Below are 12952 nucleotides of genomic sequence, written 5' to 3'. Positions count from 1 at the left end.
AAGCTCTGAGATCTCCAGACAAACAGCATTTTGAGTTTTGTTTTGTTGTATTAGGAGCAAAGGCGTGGCGTGCTTTGCGATACATCGATTGATCTGCCATTCAAACCTATGGAAAAGGATCGATAAACGGGGTGTTCGCAACGAATACCTTGATAATCGATTCTTTACCTTAGCTTCAAATAGAGAAATATCGATAATCGATCATTCACACCTTGCCACTGATGTTCATATTATGAATGCACAGTAGACTCATTTAAAGGATTAACTCAGCGGAGTAAAAAGCTTTTCCAAGTTATTTCCTTTTATTTAGAAAAAACCAGTAAGTGTTGAAATTCTTAAAAAAATGTGACAAACATAGTTATAGGATATCCCTGTTCAGAGGGATGATGAGCAGGAATGAACAGAATACAGCGTGACACGATTGATTTGTTTTTTTTTCCTTTTTCCTAGAAGAATTATAATTTTACAAAATAAATAACAATATTTACAAGCGTAAAATTTTAGCTCATGAGATACATTGTGATCTGGAAAGATGTAGAAATTCAACTATAATTGGAAATGATATCGGCCAAACTCGTGTAAGCGCCGAGGAATGTAGCCGAAAAAGCGGCAATTATGAGCAGAATATTTTTCCAACAGCGCCAGTCCGTTAGGCCTTTCTCAACATCGTAAAACAGCACAAAATCTATCACAGCCGGGCAGAAAAGTCCCAACATCGAGAAACCAATCGCACCAAACAGAGAAATGATAGGGGCGAGATTTGGTATTATCGCAGCAACAATAGCTGTAACATAGAAGTACACAATGAAAAAAAAATGGAAAGTATAAACACATCGACACAAAATCAATCACCGACAGGTGACAACTAATAGAAGTCTAACAAACGCAACTCACATTCCATGAGAAAGAGAGTAAAATATAGGTAAAGTAATTTTCACTGGTATATTTTCTAGCTTTATTGTGCTATAGTCTCGCCATTGCGCCTGAGAAATCGTACACGTGTATTTCGGCTTGTGATGTTACAGATTTCGTGTAACATTTTATGTTTGTGCACTGGTAAAAAAGTCGCTTGGATCTAGAGTCCAGACACTCAAAAACGTTGAAAAAAAAAATGCTCTATTGATTCAATTGGACGTTTTGCTTGAATTAAAAGGAAATCCGCCTAAATCAAGAGGCGCGGCTCTTCGATTCAAGGAAAAATCGGATTGAGTCAGGAGTATTTTTTCTTGTCAATGTTGTTAAGAGAGTCTGGACTCAAGATCCGAGGGACTTTTTTCCAGTGTGAGATGAATGATCAGCGATTTTGTTCCAAATTCCGTGCTATTCATCAGAATTCTTCTTTGAAAATGGTCTACCCAAAAGAAAGGTTGACAAAAATTCGAACAAAGAACGATTTATTAAAGTAGGTTGAGGAGAACTCAACACCCTGGTAAAAATTGGCGATAAGAGCTGCGTTTCAAAATACCATAGGAATTCTTATAGCCGGCTAAAGAATGCTACAGAAAATCATATAGCTGGCTGTAGAATGCGGAGAAAATCATACGGCCGGACTATGTTAAAAAAATTATGCAGCCGCGCTATAGTTCCTATCGCCGGGCTTTACACTTTATCGCCTGGTTGTTGCTTTTTCGCCATCGATTATAAAAGGCTATAAGAAATTGTGTAGACATTCGTGTGCTTTGGAAATCATTAAGTTTGATACAGAATCACCTTAATATTCACAAAACACACATTATACGAGGGTCATCCAAAAAGTAAGTTCACCCCTTTCATATCTCCGAAACTAAAAGGGATAAATCAAATCGGTAAAAAATAACTTCTTACTTATATCCTCAGCTCTCCATAGGTACCAAGATTTTTAAATTTGGACCACTGGTTGCCGAGATATTCGATTTTTACGTGAACAACTCCCGGCCAGTTCCGTCCACCAAACGACGCGCTGATATGAGATGCACCGCGCGCTGTCGCGTCGCTTTTGTCTTCTGCGGGACTCTCAAGGAGTACTTCTCGTCCATTATTTGGAGAAAGGGTGTACAATCAATGCACCACGGTATTGTGGAATATTGAATTCGTTGCGATTGGCAATAAGAAACAAGCGACCGGGTCTCTTGTCTCGTGGTCCCCTATTCCGTCACGATAATGCCAGACCTCACACGGCGAAAGAGACCCAAAATTTGTTGGACTTTGCGTGGGAGGTGTCACCTCATCCTCCATACTCTCCAGCCCTTGCCCCGAGTGACTATCATATTTTTCCGCAACTCAAGAAGCACCTAGGTGGCCAACGCTTCGAGAACGATCAGCAGGTGATGGAAGCAGTCAATGGCTGGTTCAAGAGTCAACTAAAAGTGTGCGTTGAGAACGGCACTAAGAAGCTTCAAAAACGCTATGAAAAATGCATCTATAGGAACGGAAATTACGTCGAAAAATAAGGTAAGATTGTTTTAAAGCCAATCTTAGAATATTTGAGTTGGTTATTCCTACGTAGATGTGTGGGGAACACAGTCAATTCAGGTAGCGTGACGGGAATCGCAGCGCATCGTTTGGTGGACGGAACTGGCCGGGAGTTGTTCACGTAAAAATCGAATATCTCGGCAACCAGTGGTCCAAATTTAAAAATCTTGGTACCTATGGAGAGCTGAGGATATAAGTAAGAAGTTATTTTTTACCGATTTGATTTATCCCTTTTAGTTTCGGAGATATGAAAGGGGTGAACTTACTTTTTGGATGACCCTTCGTATTTCCCTTTAATACATGTTTTTTTCATCAATTAAAATGAGAATAATCCATACAGGATGTGCAAACATTTCAAAATCATGAGTTGAATAACGCTGACTCCGCCAGATTAAATATTAGAGCCAAGCGGAGCGGCGACGCACTGGCGCCTACAAACCTAACAGGGATACTTCACGCATTGCGCAACGCGTGAAGTATCCCTGTTAGGTTTGTAGGCGCCAGTGCGTGTTTCGCGCTGGCTGCCCGCCTGCCACGGCGCTTGATGCAACTATTTCACACCAGAGGTATTGCACAGTATCGTGCGAAACTGAAGGCACTCTAATATATTAGTAATGGCAGGCATCCATCAAAAGTACGGAGCTTTCCTCGCAAAATAAATCAAGATACTACGGCCCAAAAAGAGAGTAGTATTCCAAAAAACCACCAAGTCCTAGCATCCGTAATTAGTAACGTTCAGCATACATTTTATCGCCTGGCTGTTGCTTAATCGCCATCGGCTATGAAAGGCTATAAGAAATTGTGTAGCCGGCTATAGAAGCTATTGGAAATCTTACAGCCGGCTGTAGGTCTAGGCTGTAGGCTGTAGGTATTTTGGAACACAGATTCTACTGCCAATTTTTACCAGGGGCATATAGTGCTCAGATACCTAATTTTGTGCGAATTAGAGGACCGGCAACATTGAAGTACAATTAAATAATTTACTGTTTGGAAAATTGACGATTTCGCGATAAAAATGAGTTATGTTTTATATCACCGGCACAACGGGCGACACTTAAATTGAGTTCAGATGAAAGGAAAACAATTGAAGCTTCAGTTAACGGCGCATGGTACGGGTCCTATACGAATTTGTTTTTAACTCCTGGACGCAACTATTCTAGCTCTATGGATGCCCGTGATGCATACGCACGGAAATGAAGGCGTTTTGCAGACACTCACCGCCTGTCAAGTGAGCGAGCTAATGAGAGGAGTTGTCAAAATGTGGAACTATTAGAAACTCATATCGATGTCAATATTGAACGTAGATGTTCTAGAAGTGGATTGATTGATTTCCTCGTAAAATTTCTTTAAAGAGCAATCCATAAAATTCACAATGTGAGGACTTAAACATCAAAATTTGCATCAAAGTGAAGGACTCAATGTGAGGACTTAAACATCAAAGTTTTAAAAAAAAATGGAAGTTCAGAAAGAAAATGAAAATAACATTTACTTAAATCATACGAGAAAAGACACTAAAAAATAGCCCGAAACTGTGTGTAACAAGAGTCTGTTAAGAGTAACAATCATTACAATTAGAATTTTATGACTCTAATTGTAATTTTTGGAATCTCTCGGCTTTGATTTCCCCGCAAAATGGCGTGGACCCAGCACCATTGCTCCACCTTGTTAAATCATGTATATAATAGCAGTCTTAACCTATTGCACATGGACATTTTTTCATAACTACGAATGCAGGCGTATCTCGAGTTGAGTTTCTTGCATTTGCAGAACTCGACCGAAATTGTCTCAATTTTTATTATTATTACTACTAACGACAGACGTTAAACTCGGCAGAATGAACTTCGCCAAATTTCCTCGATCGATGAAAAGCGAGCCTGGAGGAAAATGATTTATGACTCTGAGATGTCATTCTCGCGGATGTTAATCTCGCTGTGACTGGCGTCGACGGGCGAAGTTACGAAAACCGATTTAATATTCCGAAGAATGTTGAGAGTTATTAAGTGATCAGTGATTCTCCGACCGAATTCCTCGACTCTTCTCACTATCCTCTCGTTGCATTTACGTCACCAATCTGCGTCAGAGATCCTCTAAAAGGCTAGCCTCCGACTTATGCGTTCGGGGGCACCTTTCATAATTTAACCTATAATTTGCGGGACAATTGAGGAACCTGCTCGATGAATGATCGATTGCATGAATGGGCCGATAAGCCGATTGAGCGATTTTAAGCTTTTAGTTCATTCATTCACGGAAAAAGACTCGTGCAAGAAGAGCTTGGGGTGCAAAATAACGCGAGTGGCTGTAACTACCTAAGTAAATACCCATTTAGAGGGCGATTTCCGCAAAGTCTGCGCCGCTCTCTCATTGGTTCACTCAGTTTTAAGCCTTTCAAGAGGCTCAACGACATATAAACAGTATGTTGGTGCGGTGGCCTACGGAAATACGTCACACATATGGAGCGGTCGTTCGATAGGCGGGCGAGGAGTGGAGTTGTCCCATTACTGTTCTCGTCATAGCCTCAATAACATGGGATTTTACGGGAGTTTTTATGGTAAATGACTTAGCGTTGAATTTTTGTCGAAAACTCGCTTGAAGAATAGCTAGGTTTCGTATCTGGACCCAAATTTTCGAACAATTTGGTTTAAGTCCTTTTTTAGCAACAGTCTTTAAAAGAAACCATGGAAACCGACTACCCTCGTCCTGACCTAATGATTGCTCCTGGTGTGTGACGAAATTCACCATTAGCTCAGTATGGGATCACCTCATCTATAGTCCCTAGCTCTTTGGGTTCAATCCAAACAAATACAATCTGAAAGAATTTGGTGGTTTCCATAAATTACGTAACGCTGTTAAAGATGGGTAGATCTTCTTGATTTTGTGACCAAGCATGACAAGAGATGCGAGCGTGTCAAGCGTAGCATTATGTAACATAATGTAGTGGATTCCGACATTTTCTTTTTAAATTTTAAATGCTGATATTTTTCTAATTCTTTCTTGTTTCTTAAAACTCAGAGTCTTCTACTTAATGGAAGACATACCCGGGACTATCGAAGCAAAAGTTATGTAATTATTAAGAGGGTATCCGGAAAAATCACCGTTGCAAGTGTGCTACAACAGACGGGTGACGTGTGGATGTCAAAAAATTGGAAAAATTGCGGAGTGTAATTTAAGGATAACCCCTCACAATTTTCGAAAGAGAGACACGAGTGATACCATCGGTGGAGGTGTAATTTTGAAAATGTCCATCAAGGTTTATTTGAACAATATTTAGTGATTAGGAAGAAAAATTTCCAGCTCATTATAGATACAGTATATGTGTCATGAGTTTCCCTAAGTAGATAGGTGTTTTTATGTATGAAGCAGAAATTGTAGTTCCGAACTGCAAAATGCATTCCGTTTGGAACTCATCGCTCGAGTTGGATAAAAAAATGCTCATCATTCCTGCCTTATGGTTGATAACGATATTTTTCCTTTGCATTCGATCACAAAAGCTCCACGTGAATTTAAAACTCGTAGACTACTCGGAAGTTTTTCTTTTCTAGAAAGATTGAAACGACAATATGCTCCTTGAAAACTCTACTAACAACTTCAGTCCAACTCCAGGCTTCCGATTGATGAAGTTAGCTTTTGAGGGGAAAAGTTTCGATGGGAAACATTCGACGGCGACGAGGTGATCGGAGACAGAACGGAAACCAAAGACCAAACATAGCACACTTTCTTTTTAAGGTGATGGCACATGTCGTCTCTGATTGGCTGATGGTCCGCACTAAGTTTCAGGTCGGCTGTTGCCAAATTTATTCGTTCAGAATGAGAAGGGCATGGGTTTGTCTATCGTAGAGAAATGACTTGAAAACAAATAAAAAATATTTACGTCAAAAACTTGAAAAATCGATTTTTGGGAAATCTCTAAAAAAGAGAGATGGGCGACAGGTCTCACTTTCTTTATCACCCGTGAGAAATTCCTTATTGAAATTTATCAAAATGGTGGATGACGATGCCGTTCTAAGGAAAAGCGCCGTATAACCATTCGATGGTTGCCAAATTTTCTCCGATAAAACATTCATTTTTGAAACATGTCATGAATAAATTTCTCGTAAATTTTCAGGTATTCAAGATCAAATCGTGAGCAAAATTCTCCGAAAATTACGGAACAAAAGATTGGTGAGTTTCCTAGAAGATCCGGATCTTTTTCAAGGAAATTTGGCAGCGTCTGAAGGCTCATACGGCGTTCTTCCACAGCACAGCAGAACGGTGCGATGCATTCTTATCTACTTCCTCGCATTTGTGCATAATAGTGAGGATTTTCCAAATAAATTTCTCTCGTGTGATAAAAAAAAAAAAGAACTTTATTCTTTCCAGAGAATTCCCGAAAATGCTGAAGCTTTTAATGAGCAACGGTTGTTTTCATTTTCGAAGCATTGCACCGCAAGAATAAACGACCCCATACAGGATAAAAAATTTGAAACCAGCCAACCTGAAACTTGATAGGAGTCGCTAACTAATCGAAGACGACTCTCTTCATCACTTCGGAAGTAGTGGGTAACACAAAGCCCGTAATTCAAACTGAGCGGTTTGGAGGGCAAGGCGCATAAGTGCAGTTTTTGCTATTTCGAGGAATACGTGTTTTTGGGAGCGAATTTTTTACAGAATACGCTTTAAGGCTAGTTCTACTTGAAATCATTAATATCTCAGATTTTTCAAAAACTCGCTCCTCAATTACGGTACCTGTTTCCTCCTCGGTTAAATACTAATCCCATGTATGAAAGGTCCCTGTACCTTGCATGGGAGAATTGGAAGAAAGAAGGGAAGTTCAAAATTTCGGCCAAAAATGCCTTGCGTGTACTTGAACTGCCCCCAATTTTAAAAATTGAATTCGGTGTTAGACGTATGTTTTTTTTCTAAAAGGGGGTAGGGAGCGAGTGAGGGAGGGGGAGAGGGAGAGAGCAAAAGACGAAAAAAAAAAACATAAATGAAGCATCTGAACTTGCCGACCTTCAAGCGGGTAAGCTACCGTTAGAATCTCACAGGACGGATAGTGAGAAATTCAAATGAATCACATTGATAATGATTCGGCAGGCGGGCCGGGGCGTCTGCATAATCCGTCGCCCTCCTGACATAAAGGCGTAACTGCATTTCGCGGAGAGCTGTGTCATCAGTGGCGTGGCGTGAATTGCGATCTATCGATTGTTATACCATTTAAACCTATGGTGAAGAATCGATTATCAAAGTGTTCGCTACGAACACCCTGTTTATCGATCCTTTTCCATAGGTTTAAATGGTATAACAATCGATTTATCGCAAAGCACGCCACGCCACTGTCTGTCATCCGTTTAACTCAATGCTCTCCAGGGCTTATTTCAATGTGTAGTTACGCCCCTCTGTCAGCCAATCCAAGCGACGAATCGATCGCGCCCCGAAACGGCGCGGTGAACTTTGAAAATCCATAAACTCTGGTTCATCAGTTGCAGCGTTTGGGTGGCTAAATCTTTTCAAAACGGATTCGAGTACCATCTTCACTATCTTCATCTCAGCCGTTTCGTGCCATTGAATAACGGAAAAATCTCCGTGTAGAGAATTTCGCAAGAAAATTCGATCCGGCAACACTGCCGTGCCAAGGAAGAACGCCGTATGAGCCATTCGGCGTTGCCAAATTTCTCTCAATAAAAATCGAATTTACTGAGAAAATTGTGGATATTTTTTTCAATTCTTTTAGACAGTTTTATACACAATTTTACCTAAAATATCCTAGGATTTCACGGACAAATATGCACAACTTTTCTCCAAAATACACTTTATATTCGGGAGAAATTTGGCAATTCCCGAATGTTCATACGGCGTTCTTACTTAGCACGGCAGAACAGGTCAGCACAAGAGAAAAATGTGAAGTTCTAAGACTTAAGCAACACGCAACCCTAGTAAAAATTGGCGATAGGAGCTGCGTTTCAAAATACCATAGGAGTTCTTATAGCCGACTGAAGAAGGCGATTGAAAATCATATAGCTGGCTGTAGAAAGTGGAAAAAATCACACGGCTGGGCTACACGGAGCGATAAAAAATTATACAGCCGGGCTATAGTTCCTATCGCCGGGCTTTACACTTTATCGCCTGGCTGTTGTTTTTTCGCCATCGGCTATAGGTAAAAGGCTATAAGAAATTATGTAGAAATTCGTGTGCTTTGTAAATCCTTCAGTTTGTACGGAATCACCTTAATATTTACAAAACGCACATTGTATTTTCCTTTACTACATATTTTTTTTCATCAATTAAAATGAGAATAATCCATACAGAGTGTGCAAACATTTCAAAGCCATGAGTTGAAAAACGCTGACTCCACGAGATTAAATATTAGAGCCTAACACAAAGCGGAGCGGCGACGCACTGGCGCCTACAAACCTAACAGGGATACTTCACGCATTGCGCAATGCGTGAAGTATCCCTGTTAGGTTTGAAGGCGCCAATGCGCGTTTCGGGCTGGCTGCCCGCCCGCCGCGTCGCAGCGTACCACGGTGCTTGAAGCAACTATTTCGCACCAGAGGTATTGCACAGTATCATACGAAATTGCAGGCGCTCCAACATGTTAGGAATGGCAGGCATCCATGTTGGAGTCTCCACGGACCCAGTGGCCATACTCTCCTTATAATGGTTCTCTATCCACGAGTAGTCCTTGTCGGACGATATCTTTAATTTTTACTGTCATGTAATATCGATTGTTCTGGTTCCTCTCTCCAAGATCCCTAGTTTCTCAATAACCACCCTTTGGGGGGGAGGGGGGAAGGGTAGAGGGGTAGAGTCTAAACATATTCTCGGTTATGTTTCGGCGATTTCTCTTGCCCTCAGGAAGCGCCTGTGTATTGCGATAGGGGGTTCGGCGCCCCCCCCCCCCTCCCCCTCCCAACGTGTAGCTAAATTTTTTCCAAGAAACAGAGGACGTACCGTCTTCATCTCCCCGCTGGTGCCACCAATAAGCCCGTACTAACGGAGAACGCCATATACGAATCCACACGTTGCCACATTTTCACCCTTAAAATATTCATTTTTTGAAAAAAGCTATGGATATTTTTTTTAGTTACACTAAATTCAGGTGTGAATGAAATCCTCTGAAAACTTTTAATAAAAAAATTCATAAACCTAGTAATATTTTCTGTTGCATGTGTAATACACAACATCTTCTTAAGCAGCTGAAAGAGGATAAATTCTTTAGAAAATTGTTAAAATGTAAAAATTAGGGAGCCTTTTCGAAGCAAAAATCCTATCTCGAGTTAGGTTAGTGTTAGGTTAGGTTAGGTTAGTTAGCCAACGTGATTATACCAGAGAAAACGAAGAAAAAACAGCCCCTCTACAACCAAAATAGAGATTGGCGCTCACGTGATTCGGGAAATAATCGGCTCAATTTTACAAGATGAAATTTAGCAACGTGCGAATTTTCATGCGGCGTTTTTCCTTAGCGGTGGATGCAAAGCGACGCGGACGTCTTTTTCGCCCTGGATAATAAAGCTAGTCGAGGATTCTTCGACGGAATTACATAAGCTGATGAAGCCTTGATTGAGATTATACTTGGACCCGGGTGCCGGGCTAATCGCCGATCGAGAGGTGTTCGACCAGTTCTGCTCGGCAAAATATTTCTCCGAAACACCCGAAGACGCTCCCGCGCGAACCGTTAAAATCAACAGTGGCTGGCTTGAATAATCGATTATCGATATCTCGCCATTTGAAGCTATGGTAAAGAATCGATTACTTAGGTGTTCGCTGTGAACACCCGAATAATCGATCTTTTTGCATGGGTTTAAATGGCATATCAATCGATATATCGCAATTCACGCCACGCCACTGAAAATCAAGTATTTACGCAGTAATGTTTTGTTTACCCGCCAAGGTCTGTCGATAAGTTCGATTCTTGGCAATTGCTCAACAATTTTGTCGCGTTTGAAGATGCCCGAGAATCTCACCTCGGAAGAAAGAGAAACTGGATCGAGTTTGACAGAAAAGAACCAGCAGTCAAGCTCACGAAAGTGTGTACGAAAGCACCTAGCTTTAAAGGGAAATCAGAAGCAGGTATGTTGTTTCTGAAGTAAGTTAAAAAAAAGTTCTTTCCTCCATGCTAAACTTGGTCGATTGTCATACTTTTTGGTGAGGGTTGGTTTTGATTCTGAAGGGAGCTGAAACCTGTGCTATCTCTAATCTCTTTCTTCGTCACATTATTTCTTTCCACCCTCTTATTTTTCTTAATATTACTCATCGGCTCATTTCTATGTCGCTTCATCCAATTCTCTTAAATGCTTCAATTTCTGCCGCAGGCTGATTCTTAGGTATATCGTCAAATGTATTATTTCATTTCAGATTGGATTATGGGATTTTATCTGATTTTTGACGAGGAAATGTTTCCAAATGTGTATATTTGATTACCTCATGATATGATATATGACTATAATACTGGTTTTCATGTGACTTGGTAATTTAAATTTACCGATTGTAAAGTGAAGAATCAACAGTAATTTCGCAATTTTGCAATTTGTTTGAGCAATAGTTGCAGCCCGCGTTTTGATTTTTAAAAAACAACGTAACGTAATTAGGGTTTCATTAGTGGCCGAGGAAATGTTGCACTACATGGTCCTTACCCGCTCGTAAATCGTAATTTTCTCTTGCTACTTAATCACCGATTTAATGCGATTTATTTTTATTTGTATTTCACGTAAATGGTAGAAAATGTTTTATAAAGCATTCTTGGGAACGGCGAGTATTGATTTGATAGAACAAGCCCTTCTGAGAGAGTAACTTTTTATCTATTCCTCATGCAGTAATCTTAGATTTAGTAAGTCTGCCTGAGATCCAATAAATGGCGGGGCTGCAGTTAGGTTACTCAAAATAAATGGGAATTGGACTCCATATTGAGCGAAATAATAACTTGAAAGTTCGGTTATACGAAAAGAGGAGCACAAAGTATCATGCTAAGTTTTCAAAATAAATCATGCTTCATTTTCGAGTAAATAATATGAAGGTCTTATTAAAAGATTGATATTCCAAACATCTATCGTATGTTTACCCATTTATCCATCAAAATTATAAGCACGTGCGTTTGTGGCAGCTTGAGACGCTTCACGCGACGCGAGAGAAGTGCCTCGAGCGCTTCGCTTTTGTTGCGACGCGGCATCCGAGGGAGCGCCTTCCGATCTAGAAGCTGCTTTTAAGCCTACGTCAAAGTGTTGCTCGTATGCACTCCGATTGAAGGCGGAACGCAAACCGCTCAATTTGATGTGAGTGGTGAGTCTACACGTGCTAAGGAAGAACGCCGTATGAACATTCGAGAGTTGCCGAATTTCCCTGGATAAAACACGTCTTTTTGACAACACGCATGTATATTTTTCCTCGGAATTTTCAGATAGTTTAGATTAAATCGCTTACAAAATCGTCTGAAATTTTTGGACAAATGATATTCACAACTTTCCCAGTAATTTCGGTTTTTATCGGAGGAAACTTGGCAACGTCTCATATGGCGTTCTTCCTTGGCACGGCAGTACATTACGCAACCTAACTCACCACAGTCACCACTCCCTGTGGAGGAATTTCATGAAAATGGAAATTCATTTCATGGAAATTCATTTCATGGAAATTCATTTCATGGAAATTCATTTCATGGAAATTCATGAGGAATAAAGGAAATAGTGATAATGATAATAATAATGATAATTATTACTATATTTACCTGTGCCAACGACTAGGGACGCTCTTACGCAATAATAAGCTACTTTTGAATTGTCCTTATGAAAATAATCCCGTACACTATCCCAAACAACTTCAGAGGTTACCGTCATCTGGAGGCCATATGTGAACAAAATAGCCACTGCGATAAGGAATTTGACTAATTCAGAGAGCCTGAAAAATTAAGGAACGGATAGTATTAGGATAGAAGAAATATATTTACCATGTGGGTATGACCACTCGGGTCCCAATAGCCCGAGTGGTCCAAAGCGGGCTGATTGTTTAAATTGATAGACAAAACAATAGACCAAGAATACATAGGGAGAATGAAGCGATCCTATTGGTTGAAATGGGTGGTTCCTATAGACTAAGGGAGAAAATTATAGACTGATTATAGGGTCACTCGTGGGTAGCCGCCAGTTTCTTACCAACCTCATTTGTCCATTGTAACCACCCGTTTCCATCAATAGGGTCCCATCTTACTCCATATCCGTTTTATCTCTTTTGTCTATAACTTTGTCTATCAATTTTAATAATCGGCCCGCTGACTAGAAAAACAGACAGGTTTTCTATTGAAACTCCGAATATCCCAAATAGCACAGATTGCAATTGCAACTACAATTGCTAATTCATCGGAGTGTTGTGTATGTTGCCTATCTACTGATCGAAGGAGCAATTCTTTTGGAAATTCATTGCACTAAAATTAAAACAAGTTGCAATTTTTCATCGTATTTTGCATATTGCTATCTTTCTGACACATGGAGCTCATTTTGATGATTGATTAAAATCGGTATTTATTGATGAAATG

At 40.3% G+C, this 12952-nt stretch overlaps 1 protein-coding gene across 4 annotated transcripts in view; it reads right to left on the bottom strand.

Annotated features, from left to right (window-relative positions):
- Positions 1 to 425: 425 nt before the first annotated feature.
- The window catches only part of LOC109043689 (proton-coupled amino acid transporter-like protein pathetic), a 28974-nt gene continuing 16447 nt past the window's right edge, over positions 426 to 12952 (bottom strand). For all 4 annotated transcript variants that reach the window (XM_019060984.2, XM_072296966.1, XM_019060981.2 and 1 more), the window contains exons 9-10: positions 12149 to 12318; positions 426 to 784 (exon numbers count right to left, since the gene is read on the bottom strand). In XM_019060984.2, coding sequence (XP_018916529.2) covers positions 543 to 784; positions 12149 to 12318 — 412 coding nt within the window. In that variant the 3' untranslated portion in view covers positions 426 to 542. The remainder of the gene's footprint in view (positions 785 to 12148; positions 12319 to 12952) is intronic.

The sequence above is a fragment of the Bemisia tabaci genome, chromosome 2 (genome assembly GCF_918797505.1).
Source record: "Bemisia tabaci chromosome 2, PGI_BMITA_v3".
Classification (NCBI taxonomy): Eukaryota; Metazoa; Arthropoda; class Insecta; order Hemiptera; family Aleyrodidae; genus Bemisia; species Bemisia tabaci.
This window is presented reverse-complemented; position numbering and strand designations above follow the sequence as displayed.